General features: G+C 40.7%; 1 protein-coding gene across 2 annotated transcripts; it reads right to left on the bottom strand.

The window, feature by feature from the left end:
- Window positions 1-6,304: 6,304 nt before the first annotated feature.
- On the bottom strand, window positions 6,305-8,989 carry LOC147331320 (transcription factor Sp7-like). 2 transcript variants are annotated; one of them, XM_086294314.1, is made up of 2 exons: window positions 8,875-8,989; window positions 6,305-7,654 (listed from the first exon to the last, which is right to left on the bottom strand). In XM_086294314.1, the coding sequence occupies exons 1-2, from the start codon at window positions 8,893-8,895 to the stop codon at window positions 6,305-6,307; spliced, it is 1,371 nt and encodes a 456-aa protein (XP_086150440.1). In that variant the 5' UTR covers window positions 8,896-8,989. The 2 variants fall into 2 exon arrangements, with proteins under 2 accessions (XP_086150440.1, XP_086150439.1); XM_086294313.1 differs by having other exon boundaries at window positions 8,860-8,952.
- Window positions 8,990-16,247: the final 7,258 nt, after the last annotated feature.

Raw genomic sequence — 16,247 nt, 5'->3', positions numbered from 1 at the left:
TTTCAGCGTTAATTTGTCTTATTCTCCGAGACTTTATTTATCAGCTGAAGGCTCCAATTTATTGACCTATAATGTGATAATGTAAGCGTTTTTATTGAGCTTGTGGTTAAATCTTTGACTGAATGAGATCAGCGATGAATGCCATCTCTTAGCAGTTACAGTATACTTCATCCAAATTGTATGCGCACATCCACAAACACACTTTCCTTTTCCCTGCCTTGGCCTGGTGCATTAGTATGTGTGGTTCTTTGCTTGCCAAAATCATCAGTAGATATCTTGAAGCCTCGAGCTGCTCTTTTTCCCTCCTTCCACAATATGATGTGTTTCCTTTTTTGTGTGTGTTTTGATCCTTCTCTTGCGGCCAGGCTGCGCTGTGGTGAGGCGCGGGTTCGAGTGGCGCTCCTGTGTTATTTTTGGCAGCAGCAGTGGTTGGTGGCTGTTGAGGAGAGAGGAGACAGAAGGGGGATAGCATGAAGACCAAAACCAAGGCTGTTTAAGGGATTTCTGTCTGAAGGAATTGCTTTGTAATGATCGCACACTCATTATGGATGTGCGTGCGTGCATATACATTCACTCACGCACACAGAAAAAAAAAGCTGGCATGCACATTTGTTCATTTAACACTTCTCAAACACCTCATATACATGCTCCCATTCACGGACCACACACTCTGTGGCTAAATTGCCCAACCTGTGATTTCTTTTTTCTTTTTCACTGAATCTACACGATCCACTAGCTGTCATTTGAATATATCAGCACAGTCACACATTTGGTTAAATTTCTGTGTTTCTGTCACACTGGGAGTATCTTTTGCTGTGAATGTTCTCTCTTTCTCTGATGGAACCAGACTGAGACTGACATGCTCAGGCAACACGCAGCGTCAGACATTCACGCCCCTCACTCTGCGCTTCTGAAAACACCATTTGAAAAAGATTTTCTCCGACTCCGCTCTTGGCCACAGATCAAGAGAACGTTATTACTCGACTTTATTTATTTATATATTGTGGTGGTAATGTGTGTGAATGTATGCGCGCTTGTACGTATGTGTGAGTGAGTGATATGTAATTGTGTATGTATGTGTGTTAACCCGCAAAGATATTTCAATTTCTTCAGAATATTAAATAAACATGCAGCAGCAGCAGCTTCAGTGAAGCGCTGCCTGCCAGTGGGTTTTGGGTTGGATGGGTGGCGGTGGTGGTGGTGGTGAAGGGGGAGAGGGGGTTTGTGGCCGTGGCTCTGGGGGGGTGAGGCAGCTCATGGTCAGGGCCCCCGCCGGACACACTGGCGCCTCGCGCTGGAGGACTTCTGAACCACCACACTCCTCCACCAAACCCTGCCAACCCTGGCTCCCAGTTCCCACTTCCAACCCAAATCGCTCCGTTCTCCTTCTGCGTTTCGACTCTCTGTCTCTCTCTCTTCTCCCTCCTTCCTCCCTGACTGTTTTTTCCTTCTTCAGTTTCCTCATTCTGTTGATTCGCATCCAGATTCATTTACTATTCGACTCCGTTCTTTTTCTCACTTACTGCTGTTCTTTCAGTGGCGGTTCTCCCCGACTCTGTTTTCTCTACCTTTTCTCCTGAGAGCTGTGGGTTTTTACACCTCCGCCACCCCTTCTCTGCACTGTCTCTCTTAAATCCCTTCACTTTAAATGTTCCAAGGAAGTATTTAGTGGCTTGACTTAAAAAAAGTAAACATGGATGGTTTGGGCTCTGTGTCAGTCAGAATACCGTCAAGATAGTAAGCATTTTCAAAAGGAAAGAACACTTTAATGGTGCTCTAGATATTTGTAACGGTATTAGGTTATAATGGGCCATCAATTTTCTGAGTGGTTTTCCAACCAGCTCCAAGAGATATAGGCCTGCTTGTCTTGAAAGAAAGAAACTTTCCATCATGGCAAAAATGGGGTAAACCGTGCTTTGCTGTATATGTTCTCGTGATAGATTCTGTTAAAGCTGTGATTTGCACGCGAAGACAGTCAGGATTGGGCGTACGTGATAATTGACAAACAGCCCACGTGTGCACCTCATTCAAAGCCTGTGAGCAAACGTGTGTGTGTGTTTTTTTCTTCAAAGAATATCAACTGCACCTATTACTGCGCATATTTGACTTATGGATGCCAAACATCCTAAGTTGAGCAGATATGTCTTTACGTGTCACACATGCAATTTTCTTAACCTAATTTTCCCCTGGAAGCAATTTGTCATCCGGAGGCCATTAAATGGGAAGCATATTATCTTTTTAAAGGGGCACAGAGTCACCCACAACCCTCCCACAGTTCCTATAAACAAAATGGCCTCATTTAGTGGTGCATTTGGTGCGTTGGGCAGTGAGGGAGCACTTCTTTTTAAACTTTAAAGGAACTTCACAGACTAGGGGAAAAAAGCTTTAATATTGTAAGATTAGCATTGGAAATAAGAGAAGCATTACAAGTTTGATGGTGTGAGGCGCACGGCTTATACTTGATTCATTAACACCAAGGTCGGCCAAACCTCGATCGCCAGTGTTACGGTGAGTGTAGCACAGCGAGGAGATTTAGGAAGTAATGCAGTAGGATTGGGATTGAGTGGAATTTACTGCGCAAATAAAGCAAAATCCACAAAGATGCTTAATCACTGAGAGACATCTTTTGTACTTTGAACTTTTTCATAGTGCAGTTTCCGCTTCAGCCACGTAAAGCATTGCTAAAAAAGATAAAAACAAATCATCAGCAAAGCATGCTTGACCTTTTTACCTCTTGCCCTCTGTTACCTGTAATGTCTTTCTCCTTTACCTTTGTTTCGTTTAGCCTGACCTCTTTTGCTCTTCGGGTCGTGCTATGGTTCACTCAGGTCACTTTACTTTTCCACTTTGCCACTAAAGCCTTATCTTGTCGTTACTTGCGGCCTGGCTGTTGAGCCTCTGGGCATGCTGACATTCTTTCCCATTTCAGCCCACTGTTCGCCACAGAGACCCAGGCACACCTGCAGACACCTGCGCTTTTGTCCTGCCTCTCACAAACCCCCGCCCGCACATGCGGGCAGGTAGAGGTAGGGGTACTTGTGCCTGTGGCTATATCAGAACACAGCCCATTGTTTTATGTGACTAATCAGTTAGGACCGGATAATAGCAGGAAAAGAGGTTAATTAGCATTTTGTTCAACACATCACGATGAGGGCTTTCATTCTAATGAACTGGAATCTGATCCCCTCCCCGGAGTAATTCATTAAGCTTGAGTTTGCGTAACTCATCGAGTCGTCAACGCTTAACAAAACACCGGGCGAGGAAATATTCTAAAATTGCTTCTTTGTTTTTGTTAGATCGGAAATTAGTTGCACGATGGCTTAAGCAGGTGTGTCTAGGATCCTCTGGAATAACCTTTTTAGTCTTATTAAGTCTGCTTTTGATTTTGTAAATGGAGCAAATGGGCACTTGTGGGCAAACCATATGGAACAGATTGTCCCAGCTTCTGCTTTTTGCCTCTATGTGTCACTGCATGTATATTTTCTTTTTACGCTGTTACTTGAAGAAACACTTAATGTTTCCTGGCTTTCTAAATAAAAGAAGTAAAAATAAAGTTAAGGCTACAGTATACCACCACCACTGCAAAGGCAGTGTATTTTAAAAAGGCAGAAAATACCAGTAGTAGCAGAGGTTTTAAAAGCCACTGACCGTCTTCTTAACCCCCCCACCCTCTCTCGCTGGCCTGACACACCCTACCCATACCTCATTCCCCATGTTTGCCTTTTATGTTGTGGACTCGACCGTGTGCCCACTTCAGACCACCATAAACATGTCGGCCCTTGATGACAGAGTCGGCCCCGGGACGTTTTATATAAATTGACCTCAACTACAGCTCATTAGAAGCCCTAAATTGGAACCATGCAGCCTGGGAAGTGTAAATGTTACAATAGTAGAGTCAGTAGATTCAGGGGGGTTCAAACAGCGCAGGTCTCCTCTTCACTTCTGTCATGAAAGTCTTTACTTTTATGAAGCCAGTGTTTTGTTTCCTGTTCTAGTTTAATGTATTGTAATTGTTTACGAATTGAGATTTTCCATGAAACTTGACCATATCTCTAAATTTGTCATGTGTGCTTGCCTGCCTTGCTATATCTTGTTGGAAATATGCTTAATTATGATAAAGATTAGCTCCTTAAATCATTGTTGTCTGGCACTGCTACTGGTGCACATATCTGGGGCCTCATTTGGTCTATCCTGAGGCTATCTCTCTTTTAAAACACAGCGGGAAATCCGCCCTCCTAAAGTATTTTTATTAGTCTGGAAAAGCCTGAGTAACCTGACAAGAAAGTGGTGAGAAGGACAAACAAGTGCCACTTGTTGGGACTTTAACTCTTCCTCAAACCCAGGAAAAGTGGCAGAGAAAAAGAGAGGCGTTTTAAAAGATGCTTGGGGGATCGGCTCGGCCTCTTCTCAGCGTCTGTATCTCCACATCGTGTCTTTCGTCCCGCATCCTTCCTTAATTGGGGTTCTTTGTTTGACCGCCTCCCTGGATAAACAATACAACCACAGCTCCCCTGTCCTAATCCCCTCTTCTTCTCTCTCCTGACTCTCCTGGAGCATCGCTCTCAGTAATTACCCCTCTTGAGCTGGAGAGTGGAGTAATTGTCTTGAGTGTAACTACAGTGGATCTCTGAAAGGGGGTCATTGTGTGGAGTTAAGACTCCAATTCAGTGAACAGCTTTGTTTGTGCTGCAAAAGATAATGAAAGTATTTGGTTAGCCAGGCTGAGGTGGAAATACAGTAAGATATGAAAAGAATGATGTGAAGTGAGGCGAGAGAAGGGGATAAAGTGTGATAAAATGATAAAGTGAAGGCTCATGGAAGAATTGCTTCTCATTATTTCCGTCTTCATGTTAAAGCTTCCTCTCTGAAGGATTTTGTGTAGGAACAACACAAAAAAATTCTCTTTCAAATTTTTTTTTACTCTTAAAAGCACCAAAATTGTCATTATTCCACACCATAAACCTTACAACATGTGTACCATGCTTCATCGCTATTTACAGTATCTTTTACACTCATTTCACAACAAGTCAGCAAACACCAGGACTTCAGTTCTGCCTAAATAACAAAATTAATAATCAAAAAAAATTAAGCTTTTACTTTACGTTCTTTGTTGTTGTAACCAAAGCGTTCTAGACATCATTTCTTGTGGAAAGTTATACAAAACATAGAAAATGCATAAAAAAATAACACACCTATATACATATCTATATACTGTTGTCAATATATAGTATGCACAAACAAGGAAGAAAGCCCTTATTGATCATTATTTTGCCAGGTATGGAAGACTTCACAATTAAAAGATTATATAAGAATTAGTTTACACGCACATTTAACTTCAAGGTTTATAAATAAAACTTTTAAAACAACCCCCAAACTCTTCCTTATAGCTAATAAATAAGAAAAAACAGTCTTAATTTAATGTATTTCATTTTCTTTTTGGCCGGCTTCAACCATCTTGCATTCTTTTTTTTCTTCAGGTATTTCCTGCAGGTGCAAGATAATCTTTCATGTGTATAATTTAAGACATAAATTAGATTATTAAAGTAAATATGAAATTAAATTAGACATGGTAAGAAGCAAACAGCAAACAAAGGTGAAATGCAATACCTTGTACAACAGAGTGTCTTTGGCAACAAAAAGCTGTAAGTGTAGATTGTCCATTGATTGTTTCAAGAATAATGAATAAGTATCAAAGTACAGCTGTAAATCAGATTTTTCTCTAGGCATGCAATGCTTCATCGACTCCATCATCCTGACCATAAGTCTCGTTTTAAAACTACTTTCCTTTTGCGGCTTCAGAGCTCTTTTCCTTCTGCTTTTGCAGATTAAATTTCCCCAGTGGTTTGTCTCATTTGAAAGGCAGAAAATGTGTGTAGGCTACAAAATTTGTGCACGAGCATGTTTACTTGTATGTGTTTCCGAGCAGACGTACTTTTGTGTATCCCCCTGCATGCATGCATTATGGATGTTTGCACATTTGCTCATAGTTATTCCTGTTCACATGTGCATATTGTGTTCATTTATGTCTCGGTCGCTCATATTTGTGCATGTGTGTCTGCATACATTTGAGGATCGCTATATGTTTGCAGGCTTGGTCATATTTATGCTTGTGTGTGTGTGTGGTCCAGAAGTGATTTCTACCTTTATCAGTCCTGTATCATATCAAGTCTTTTCAAACACTGTCTCCTTTGTATGTCTTGAAATAAAATACAGTTTTGTGTTTGTAAGGTGAGTTTTTTTCCTATTTAAAAAAAAACAAAAAGAAGAAAAGAAAACACCTCTAAAATTGCAAGACTTCATCAAGTCAGATCTCCAACAATCCACTGCTGTTCTCCACCCCGTTAGGCGTGCCAGTCTTCTCATCTCCGTTGGTGATTTGGTCAGCGACAGGATTGGTAGGTACAGCGCTGGAGTTGAGCTCTGTGGTCTCTTCGCTCCGAGAATCTGCGTCTCCCTCCACAGCTACAGCTTTGCCCTGCATTGCAGAATCTGCGTGGGTCTTCTGATGCTTTGAGAGGTGGTCGCTGCGTGTGAAACGCTTGTTGCACAGTAGACAGGTGAACTTCTTCTCCCGCGTGTGGGTGCGCACATGCCTCTCCAGTTCATCAGAGCGGGTGAAACGTTTCCCGCAGAACAGCCAGTTGCAAACAAAGGGCCGTTCGCCGGTGTGCCAGCGCAGGTGGGCTTTCAGGTGGGAGGCCTTGCCGTAGACTTTCCCACAGCCCGGGATGTGGCAGCTGTGCACTGGTTTCTTCCTCAGGGATGCAGCAGAGGCTCCCAGCCTCTCCAGCTCCTGGCAGTTGGGGCAGTCGCATGAAGACCGGGTGGGTGTAGCCCCTCCGCTGTAGCCCCCTGATCCCCTAGCAGGCTTTAGGCCCATGGGATTCTCAATTAGCCCTGCACTTGGCACAGGTTTGGGCTTGTACATGTCCTGGGGCAGCATGTGCTGGGAAGGTTGGAGGAGATGTGAGGAGGAGCCCAGTCCCACGGAGGGGTAAGGAGCTGGGTTAAGTGGTGTAAAATCGGTGCTGTAACTGGGCAGCTGTGGGCTAAGGGATGCCTGTGGTGCCACAGGCTGCAGGGAGGCCTGCAGACCTCCATCTGCTTGGGGCTGGGTTGCTGACAGCCAGTTGGAGTTGGGATGGACATCCCACCAGGAAGATGTAGCATTAGCTGGAGCAGCAGTTATGCCAGGGTGGATACCAGCCTTATACCACGAGCCATAGGGGTGTGTCATATCCAGCGAAGTATACACACTGGTGAGACAATCGGCTGTAGCATGGGCCTTGGACACTAAAAGAGACGGGTCCTGTGAGACCGAAGTTTGGAAGGAGTGAGAGAAAGGGTTATATTCTGTAGTGTAGCCTCCGGCTGAAGGAGGGGGACTTCCAGTGGGTGTAAGCAGCCCGCCACCTCCTCCTCCTCCAGCTGAAGTGAAGGAGCCAGTGTAGGAGTCTGCCAGGCCACTGCTGTCTGTGGTCCGCCCGTTCTTGGCTGTCTGAAGGTCAGAGGTCATGTTGTAGGGCTTCTTTACTGGAGAGGTGCTGGCAGTCTTACCGGGTGTAGCTGAATCCCTGACAGGGCTGGTGCTGCCAAACTTGTTGCAGGTAGCTGTTAACATAGCCAGAGGACTGGAGCCATAGCGTGCGTCTTCCTGGGGAGGAGGAGACACGGGAGAAAATTAGACTTTCTGCAGGAAATGGCTGCTTGCTGCTGCCGCTTCTGTCAGTGTCAACTCTAATAAAAAACGTATGTGTGACAACCACCGCTGGCTTTTCCTCCTCTCTCTGTTTTCTAAGTGGTCACGGCAATTTTAAGCAGTGGATGTTTGTGTTTGTAAAGTTTCAGCTGTGCTCAGCAAAGGAGGAACTCCCTCACTTTTAGTTTTGTCCAAACTGCTTTCGACCAGCTTAAATTAATTTAACATTTATGTTTGCTTGAAAAATACAAAAATCCACCTGAATTTACAGTTCTCCTCATACAGACGATTTAAATATGTACCAGGTCATCTAACTGCCATCATGGCAACGAGCTATTGTTCTCGGTCGTGATCTTATTATCTACAAAGCAAAAAATGTGCCATTTTTGAACTGAACCGATTACATCAGATTATATATTTGACTCAAACATGTCACAAGAATTTAATTTGATTTATGTTAGGTTCCCACGTGGCAAGTACCTAACGCTACAGCAGAACATTTCAGAGACTTTCTGCTGGATGCACAGTTTACACATGGATATAACTAATAAAACATCAGCTTATATTCCTGTATTTCTGTTTAAACTGTGCGCTGAGGTGTCAACTATCAAACCAGCTGTGACACATCTGTAACTACAGCATGTAACTTTTAATATTCGTGGTTAAAAATCAAATATTCTGCTAACTTTTAGATATAAATCTGACTCACTCTCAGTTCATTCACTTTCTCTCACAACACACTCTGGTTGAACTCCCTTCTTCATGCAGATTTTCCTCTGTTTTGTAAGTAATAAAAAGTCGTGACATCCTTTAAGATGAACTAGCCTGCTGCCCTTACAGGACCTGTTATCTTCATGTCTTGCACCTCTGACAGTTCCCAGATAATGAGCAATCACATCTTAAGGAAACGCCAAATTTGTGCAAATATAGGCTCGGTGTGAATAGAAATATTTCAAGGCACTTTCAGCAGCTTAGCCTTTAGTATATTTAAATCTCTTTTATCACTCTTATTTTTTTTCTCTCTCACTATGTATAATAACCTATGAGACGACCTGAAACTACTGGAAGTTTCTTCCTTAGTAACTGCACGACTTTCTTATAAATATTCCACCATCAAAAGTTTGTATTAAGAAGAAGGAGAAAAATGAAAAGCTACTTACAATTACATTCCCTACCTCCAGAATAGATGCGGCCATCCCTGAGAAACAAAATCCTTAGGAAGCTGAGGGGAGTGGGAGCAGCGCAGCTCAGAGTCCCGGGACAGTTTGGAAGAAGTTGGGCTCTAACGCGGGGAAGTGTTTTGAGGCACTCGGGTCCCGCCCCCTAATTATAGGCTATGGGCTCTTTGAAGACTCGCTAAGAAGCAATAAAAACCCAGAGCCGAGGGAAAATGGACGGAGATTGGTGGCTAAAATCAGGACATCCCACCTCCCCAAACGAGAGTGTCGAATCTTTTTTTTTTTTCAATATAAATGCATGAATGGGTTAGTCATCAATCACAGTGTGGACATTATTTCAATTTCACTGGCATTATTTTTTCCACTGGGATTAGTCCAGTGGAGTCTGAAGGAAACGACTACATTTGACATCCCCTCAGAGAATTATCTGGATGGACTCGTCTATAGAGACGCTCACGCACGCCCTCAGTTATAAGCTGGCTGTGTTAGACACTAAACTGCAAAACTGCAAATAAAAAGTGCGAAACGACTTAAGCTTTCTCTTCTGCTTCTTCTCCGAGAGAGCAAAATAACAAAAGAACGTGTAGCCTCTGCCACATAAATTTAAAAAGAAGAAAAAAAAAAATGAGTTGACCGAGTCTGTGGTTTCTATCAGAGATTTTATTATTCTGGTTTCAACCCTCTCTCTGTTTCCAATATTCTTAAACGCATTTAACTGCCTTTTCAGACATTAACTGTGATGGTTAAAGAGGTTAAACTACAGAGGCATGCGAAGAAGAAAAGGATCCAGTCATTAAATAAAATAAAGAAAAGATTATCACATCAAATAAAATGAATTAAAACGCTTAGTTTAAAAAAAAAAGACCAAAAAGAAGAAGACTGTTTCCTTAAAGTGGGAAACAGGGGAAGAAATAAAAGATTAAGATTAAGAAAAAAGTGGAAAATCCAGAAATATGTAAGAAATATGTCTTGCCTAAAAAATGTATTTCAAATATTATGTTAACAGAGGAAAACTGTTAGTTAAAAAATGGGCTGTTGGATAAATTTTTCAAGTTGTTTTAAGTGTGCCAGCTTAAAACAAGTTTGCTCCCAAACTGCTTTTACACTGACTGGAGCAGTCTCTTTGCATGTTAGACTCCATTTAGATTCACAAAACATAAACTACAAATTACTATTTGTTAAGAGGTTAATTAAATTAATATTGGTTTCCATTATATCCAAATTATTATATTATCACAAACCTGCCAGACTCAACTCTTCAGCTGATTCTTTTCATTGCATAACAATATAAAGATAAAAATTCATACACATTATGTAAATGTGTTAAATTAAGGAAAATTGAGCATAAATTAAAAACTGTACAAAACTGTACATTTATGGATCATAACATGAGCCCAAGAGTGAATGAAGGGCTTTTTACAGATTATTATTATAAAAACATTAGGATTTAAATAGAGTGGAATCTGTGGGTCTAAGCAGGCCTAAATGAAGGTTAAAGTAATGATATTTGCGGTGTTTACAGTACAATAACTGTGTTATAAATGGGGAATAAATATACATGTCAGTAGTAGCTTAGTTTTGATTGAATTTAAATTTCTTCTACTGAGGCTTCCCTACACGACAGGCCATGTTCATTTGACAGATTTTGTTCACTGGTTAAAAAAGTCAAAAACTCAACTCTGAGTCTCGAGTAAGACAGAATCTCAGTGCCTTTTTGTGGGCGTCTCGTTTTCTGAAGGAGAGCACAGAAGATTAAAATTGTTGTCAAAAATAAACATATAATTTCTGTCCTTATTTTCTCCTCAATTACAGGGCATGGTCAGAGCTGGGCTTGTCGTTCTGGAGAGTCTGGCCCTCACATGAACACAGCGGCTATATTTGGCAGTCTGCTCTCCAACTGACCTTCATCGCTTTATTTTCTTATTCCAGAAGGAGTGTGAGTGGAAGAACAAAGGCCACAACATGCGATAGTTCACACTGTCACACACTCCTACAAGACTGTGTTCGCAGTCATATAAACTTACAGAGCCCACTATGAACTGAGGGCAAAATGATGAAATATCTATCTATCTATCTATCTATCTATCTATCTATCTATCTATCTATCTATCTATCTATCTATCTATCTATCTATCTATCTATCTATCTATCTATCTATCTATCTATCTATCTATCTATCTAAATCCTCAGATGTGTTCTACGTGGCGGTCTTTTGACACTTTCAGGGGTATTTCTCTCCCCTCTCATTTGACACATGGTCTCTTACTGGTGTAAGGTCTTTAAGTGAAGTGTTCCTTTTCTTCTCACTCTTCATTAATACTTTATGTCTTACACTTAAGTGAAATGATAGGGGATGTAAAAAAAGCTCTCATACTCCTGTAAAGTGGTCTGCCATGGGCTGTTTTTCCTCATTTTTTATGAGACTTGTAGTAATCTGAAACTTTGGCGTGCTCCCATTTACAGTTCTCTTCAAAAGACAACAAGTGAGATCTATAATTAGAGAATGCGTTGAGCTCTTAACAGGCTCTTCAAAAAGCTTTCTCTGCCCTATTTGCTATTTTCTACGTTGTGTGGCTTGGATTTTTGCGTATAGACACTGTGAGCCCAATGAGCCTTTGGGTGTTGGGTGGGCATAGTTTTGTTGCTCAGGGCTGATTATAAGTTTCATTATGTTACTGTACATGTGACAACTATCACGTTTCATAGCTAGCTCATCAACCCATGTCTGTTTGAATGAATTAAGTGGTGTGTGATTGCCTTCTTAATAAAATCATTTTTATTTAGCCCAGTTTTCTGTCTAACCACCTGCAAGTTTAAATAAATAGATTCCTTTACTGCTTCATCAGTAGGGGAGAGCGGGGTAAGTTGTCACACGGGTAAGTTGTCACACTGTTCATAACTCCAACACTAGAGGCTCTATCTCAAAAATGAAATAGCCACTTTGTGTGACTTCTTCTTCTATAGTCAACCTCCTGTTCACATGTGGTCAAGACTGCTCTAATCTGAGGTGAGCACATCTTTTTTATTTTTTTGACCTAAAAGGAAAAATAAATCACTTTAAATTTTCTTCAGTACAACTTTGTTAGGTATAGATGTTACAAATTATTATTTTACACAAAATAGAGGAGACATTAACGTGTCTTTTGATACTTCAGCTGATGTGCTATGTTGAGCTAACCCTGACATTTAGCCAAAATTAGCATAAATGTCAGTTTGGGGCAAGTCGTCACATGTGACAACTTGCCCCAGTACAAATAAATGCTCCAAAAAATTGTGATATTGTAATTCATTTGTATTTGTAATAACTTGGTAGTCCACTGTCAGTAATTGCAGTGCTGGCAATTACTGACAGTGGACTACCAACTCCAGAGGACATCCAGCCATATCCAAAAGCTGGCCGCCGAAAACCATTTGGCAAAGGAAGAAAACGACGCAAATCAGCAATTCTAACCGACACACCAGTGAAGCAGCAACTAGAAAAAGAAAAGAATAAGGCTGAATCTAGCAAAAAGCTGTTTCAAAAGAGAGGGACGCAAGGGGGGAAAACATCTGGACCTATGAAGAACAACGCAGCTAAAAGAAGAAAAATAATTCAAGAGTCATCATCAGATGATGAAGAGTGCTTCTGCCTTGTCTGTGTGGAGCCATTTTCAAACAGTCGTCCAAAAGAGACCTTGGTAAAATGCGTAAAATGCAACAAATGGGCCCATGATGCTTGCACCTCAGGCCAGGCAATTTATGTGTGCCAGAATTGTGACTCTGAAGTTGAGTCTGATTAATCAGAAATAAGGCATCTGTTTTGTTCAGAGGATAAACATGTTAAGTAAAGCAAGTTATTTGCAGCATTCCATTCATGGATGATGGATTTATGTGCAAGCCAGAGAACATTTGAGTTTAAAGTTCAAACTAAAGTTTTCTTTCTACTTAATGTTTTGATTAAAATGTGTATTGAATTGAAATAATTGTTTTTTTCCAAATTCTCTTGGCATAATTGTTCAAATTTCCAGTTTTGGTTTGAATTTAACAATTAAAATCAATAATCACAATTAAGTATTTGTGTTCTTATTTTAAGATAATCTAGTGTGACAACTTACCTGCCGATGGGGCAAATTGTCACAAGTGCACATTCTCCATTCAACAGTCTACAACTCCGTAATGAGATAAGATATGAAAATGTAATGAATACATCATATGTGTCCGAGACTTCCTTCTTTCATTTGGTGAAACATTTATTACGTTGTGATGTATGGTGCTCAGTAAAAGTTAGTCAGTGTGAAAAGTGTGACAACTTACCCCGCTCTCCCCTAATATAGAGCTGTTTAAACTTGGCTACACCTTACTCTGAGATTTTATGCAAACATGGAAGTCTTGTGCGTTTCTGTTGCACAGACACAGCACTGGCATCATCTTCTTCTTTGATTTGATTGCTGCTGGCAGGTAGATACTTCATTTTTGTTATTTGCCATTAAGTTCCAAAGATACTTAGAAAGTGTATCTTCCACCAAGACCAATACCCAAACTGGTAGTTTTGAAGAAAGTGTTCTGGGTCTGCACCAAAACTGTAATTTCCTAACTCTCTATGTCTTCACCAAGTTTGATTAATATATTTTCTGTTGCCTAATCTTCTTACATGACTGAAGGAATGCAATGAAACTGCATCCAACACAGACTGTCTCTGCCATGTTCACCAGTGGACAGTTTTTCTGTGGGAGCTGTTACACGTAGGCGAAGAATCTGCTGGTTTTTCAGCTTAATGGTGGGTTGAAATGATGGCAGTGACAATCTGGTGCTTTAAAAAAAAATCATGTTTCATACTCTGTACGTGACAACAATCACAGTTTGAAGTTTTTACTAATTAAATGAAACACAATATTTAAAAAGGCTCCTGTATGTCCTGTCTGTTCATGTAACACTGTGAATATTAATGCTAGTAGTAGTAGTAGTATTTATTTATTGTCATTGTCAAGAACAATGAAATTGCGTTTGGGGCTTCCATACAACCCAAAAAAAAGAAGAAAATAATAAATACCCCTTAAAACCCAAGTGTACATATTTAACCCAGTGTGACTCCAATGCAATAAGACAATCCTTAGCAATAATGTTCGTAGAAATTCAGACAAAGACCTGAGAAACATGACAAAATACAACAATGCAACCCATTCAATATTATTGTACTGTGAGATATGATATCAGATATGATAGTTATCTATTTAAGAAAGAGGGGGGGGGGGGTGGGGGGGCAGGAGGGGGAAGAGAATAAAGATATGATGCACCAATGCAGACCAGTTCATTGCTATTAAGAAGTTGGATATGGTTATTGTCCGTGAGACAACCATATTGCTATTAATGCAATTTGAGAATCTGCCCCAAAAGGTTAAACGTCCAGATGGACAGAATCAACCTTTTGGGATTTACTTGCCTACATGATTGAGCATACATCAAGATAATTTGAGAAATTAGTTTTATTGTTGTATAATTATATGTTTATATGTCAGAAATGTAAAATGAAAATGATTAAAAATGATAAAAAGATTTCAGTCCTGATATCAAAATCCAGTTCTTCCACATTCTACCATACGTGTTCCTCGCCTTTTGGAGTATTTTCTAATTTAAAAAGAAAATATTGAAAAAATGTGTACACAGTGGAAGAGATTAATGTGAATAGGTCAGGATGTAGGCAACTCTGGAGCAGCTTATTTTATGTACTTGTGTCTCGGAAGTGGTAAATTTTAAGTTTATAATCTGGATGATTTTAAAGAAAATATATATTTTGGTACCTGGTACATAGTACCTCGGATATTATAGTCTTTTAGTAGTAAGTTCATACAGGAGGAATCTTTCCTGAAGTAGTAGTAAAGAGTAGGACAGATGATTTGTTGTGGTGTTTAATAGAAACGAAGCTCAAGACTGCCTAAAACATAGCAGCAGGACTTTCTAGATGTTAGGTAATGTCTACATATACTAGGGATTTTTTCATAGGTCTTTCTAACTTTCTGTTTTCTACATTGGTTTTAAATTGGCCTCTTGGTATCATTAGACCATTACAGCAACCAAGTAAGTGTGTATAATGGTGGATCAATGGAATATCTCGCCGTAATGCATTTCCCTTGAAAATTCCCTTTTGGGCTGCAACCCTCAGAAAATTAACAATGTTAATAATACTGCGACAGAGGGGGAAAATTGAAATGATTAGATGTGTTTTACTTTGGTGCTGATGGAAATGTGGTGAGAGGGAATCAGGGTCAGGGATAGACTTGCCTTGCAGCATGACTCCGTGCTATTTTTCCAGGCTGTGTGGTCAAAGATTCAGAGAGCTTGTCAACGGAAAATGGGAAAGCGAGAGAAGTGGGGGAGAAGAGAGAAAGAGGGAGATGTATAGACAGCGAGACTGGGAGGAAGAGAGACAGGGCAGCGCAGCGGTGACTATCGCGTTCATTTGTACTGCTGTTGATGCTGCTGATTGTGGCCTCCGATGTTAGTCACTTATGCCTTCGTTGAGTCCGACATGAAAAGGAACAACATGCTTTTAATAAAATGACCTGCCAGGCTCGAGCGGTCTGTCTCTGCTTTGGGGCACGTTGGTGGTTTTGAGTAATTCAACCGCCAACAGGCTACATTTCAACCAGTGGACAGAACATATTCAGACACGAGACGTGGTGGTAGTCACATACAGCAGGGACGATGATGTACCAGTAACCTTGTCTCTATATGACGAAAAGAAGCAAAATGTTTCCCTCTGCTTATTTCCTCGAGTGTTGTACCTGAATAGCTAAAAAGTTTGTTCCCATTTTGTGCCTCTGTGACCACACATGTCCAAAATAATCCCACATGGGGAGACATTACATTTTTCCCTCTATGAAAAACTTTTACTGTTAGCAGAACGACACACTTATTATCCCACTTTGGAATCACGAATGTTGTGCAACATGCTGAATATGTTGTTGCTGTTCAGCGTATTACATGCTACTATCAGCTCTGGAAAATACAAAAGTTCATCTATTCCCAAACAAATCCCAGTCCGCCGCCTTCTTGCTGTATACAAGCCGACATCTGGCCTGTAATCTCCCCGTCTGTCGAGGAGACCTGTGGCCACCTAATGACCCCAACAGGCGTCATGCATGCAATTGCCCAAGATGGTGCAATGACAGCAATGACAGTCTCTTTCAATATCTCTTTATACATACTTTGTGAAATGAGAGGGACTTTTAAGCTACTGTGCTTTTGACTGGACAATGTGCATTGTCTAGTGAGCAATGTGTGGCAGCATTAGAGTATATGTTTGATTAGGTTACTGTAAGTTCAGTCCACACTTGGATTTTCATAAAAACAGATTTGATAGTAAAAATAAATAAAGTGATGGAACAACACTT

Source organism: Aulonocara sp. 'chitande type north' Nkhata Bay, linkage group LG5, assembly GCF_057382095.1.
Source record: "Aulonocara sp. 'chitande type north' Nkhata Bay isolate Kocher_YH1m ecotype deep benthic linkage group LG5, A_spYH_male_GT1.1, whole genome shotgun sequence".
NCBI classification, from domain to species: Eukaryota; Metazoa; Chordata; class Actinopteri; order Cichliformes; family Cichlidae; genus Aulonocara; species Aulonocara sp. 'chitande type north' Nkhata Bay.
Note: the sequence above shows the minus strand (reverse complement) of the source record. Positions and strands in the feature narration are given on the sequence as shown.

Coding starts and splice junctions, on each gene's coding strand:
- LOC147331320 (XM_086294313.1), bottom strand. CDS start 8,895: ATGGCCGCATCTATTCTGGAGGTAGGGAATGTAATT. Junction 7,655..8,859: donor TGGAGGTAGGGAATGTAATT/GTAAGTAGCTTT, acceptor CCTCCTCCCCAG/GAAGACGCACGCTATGGCTC.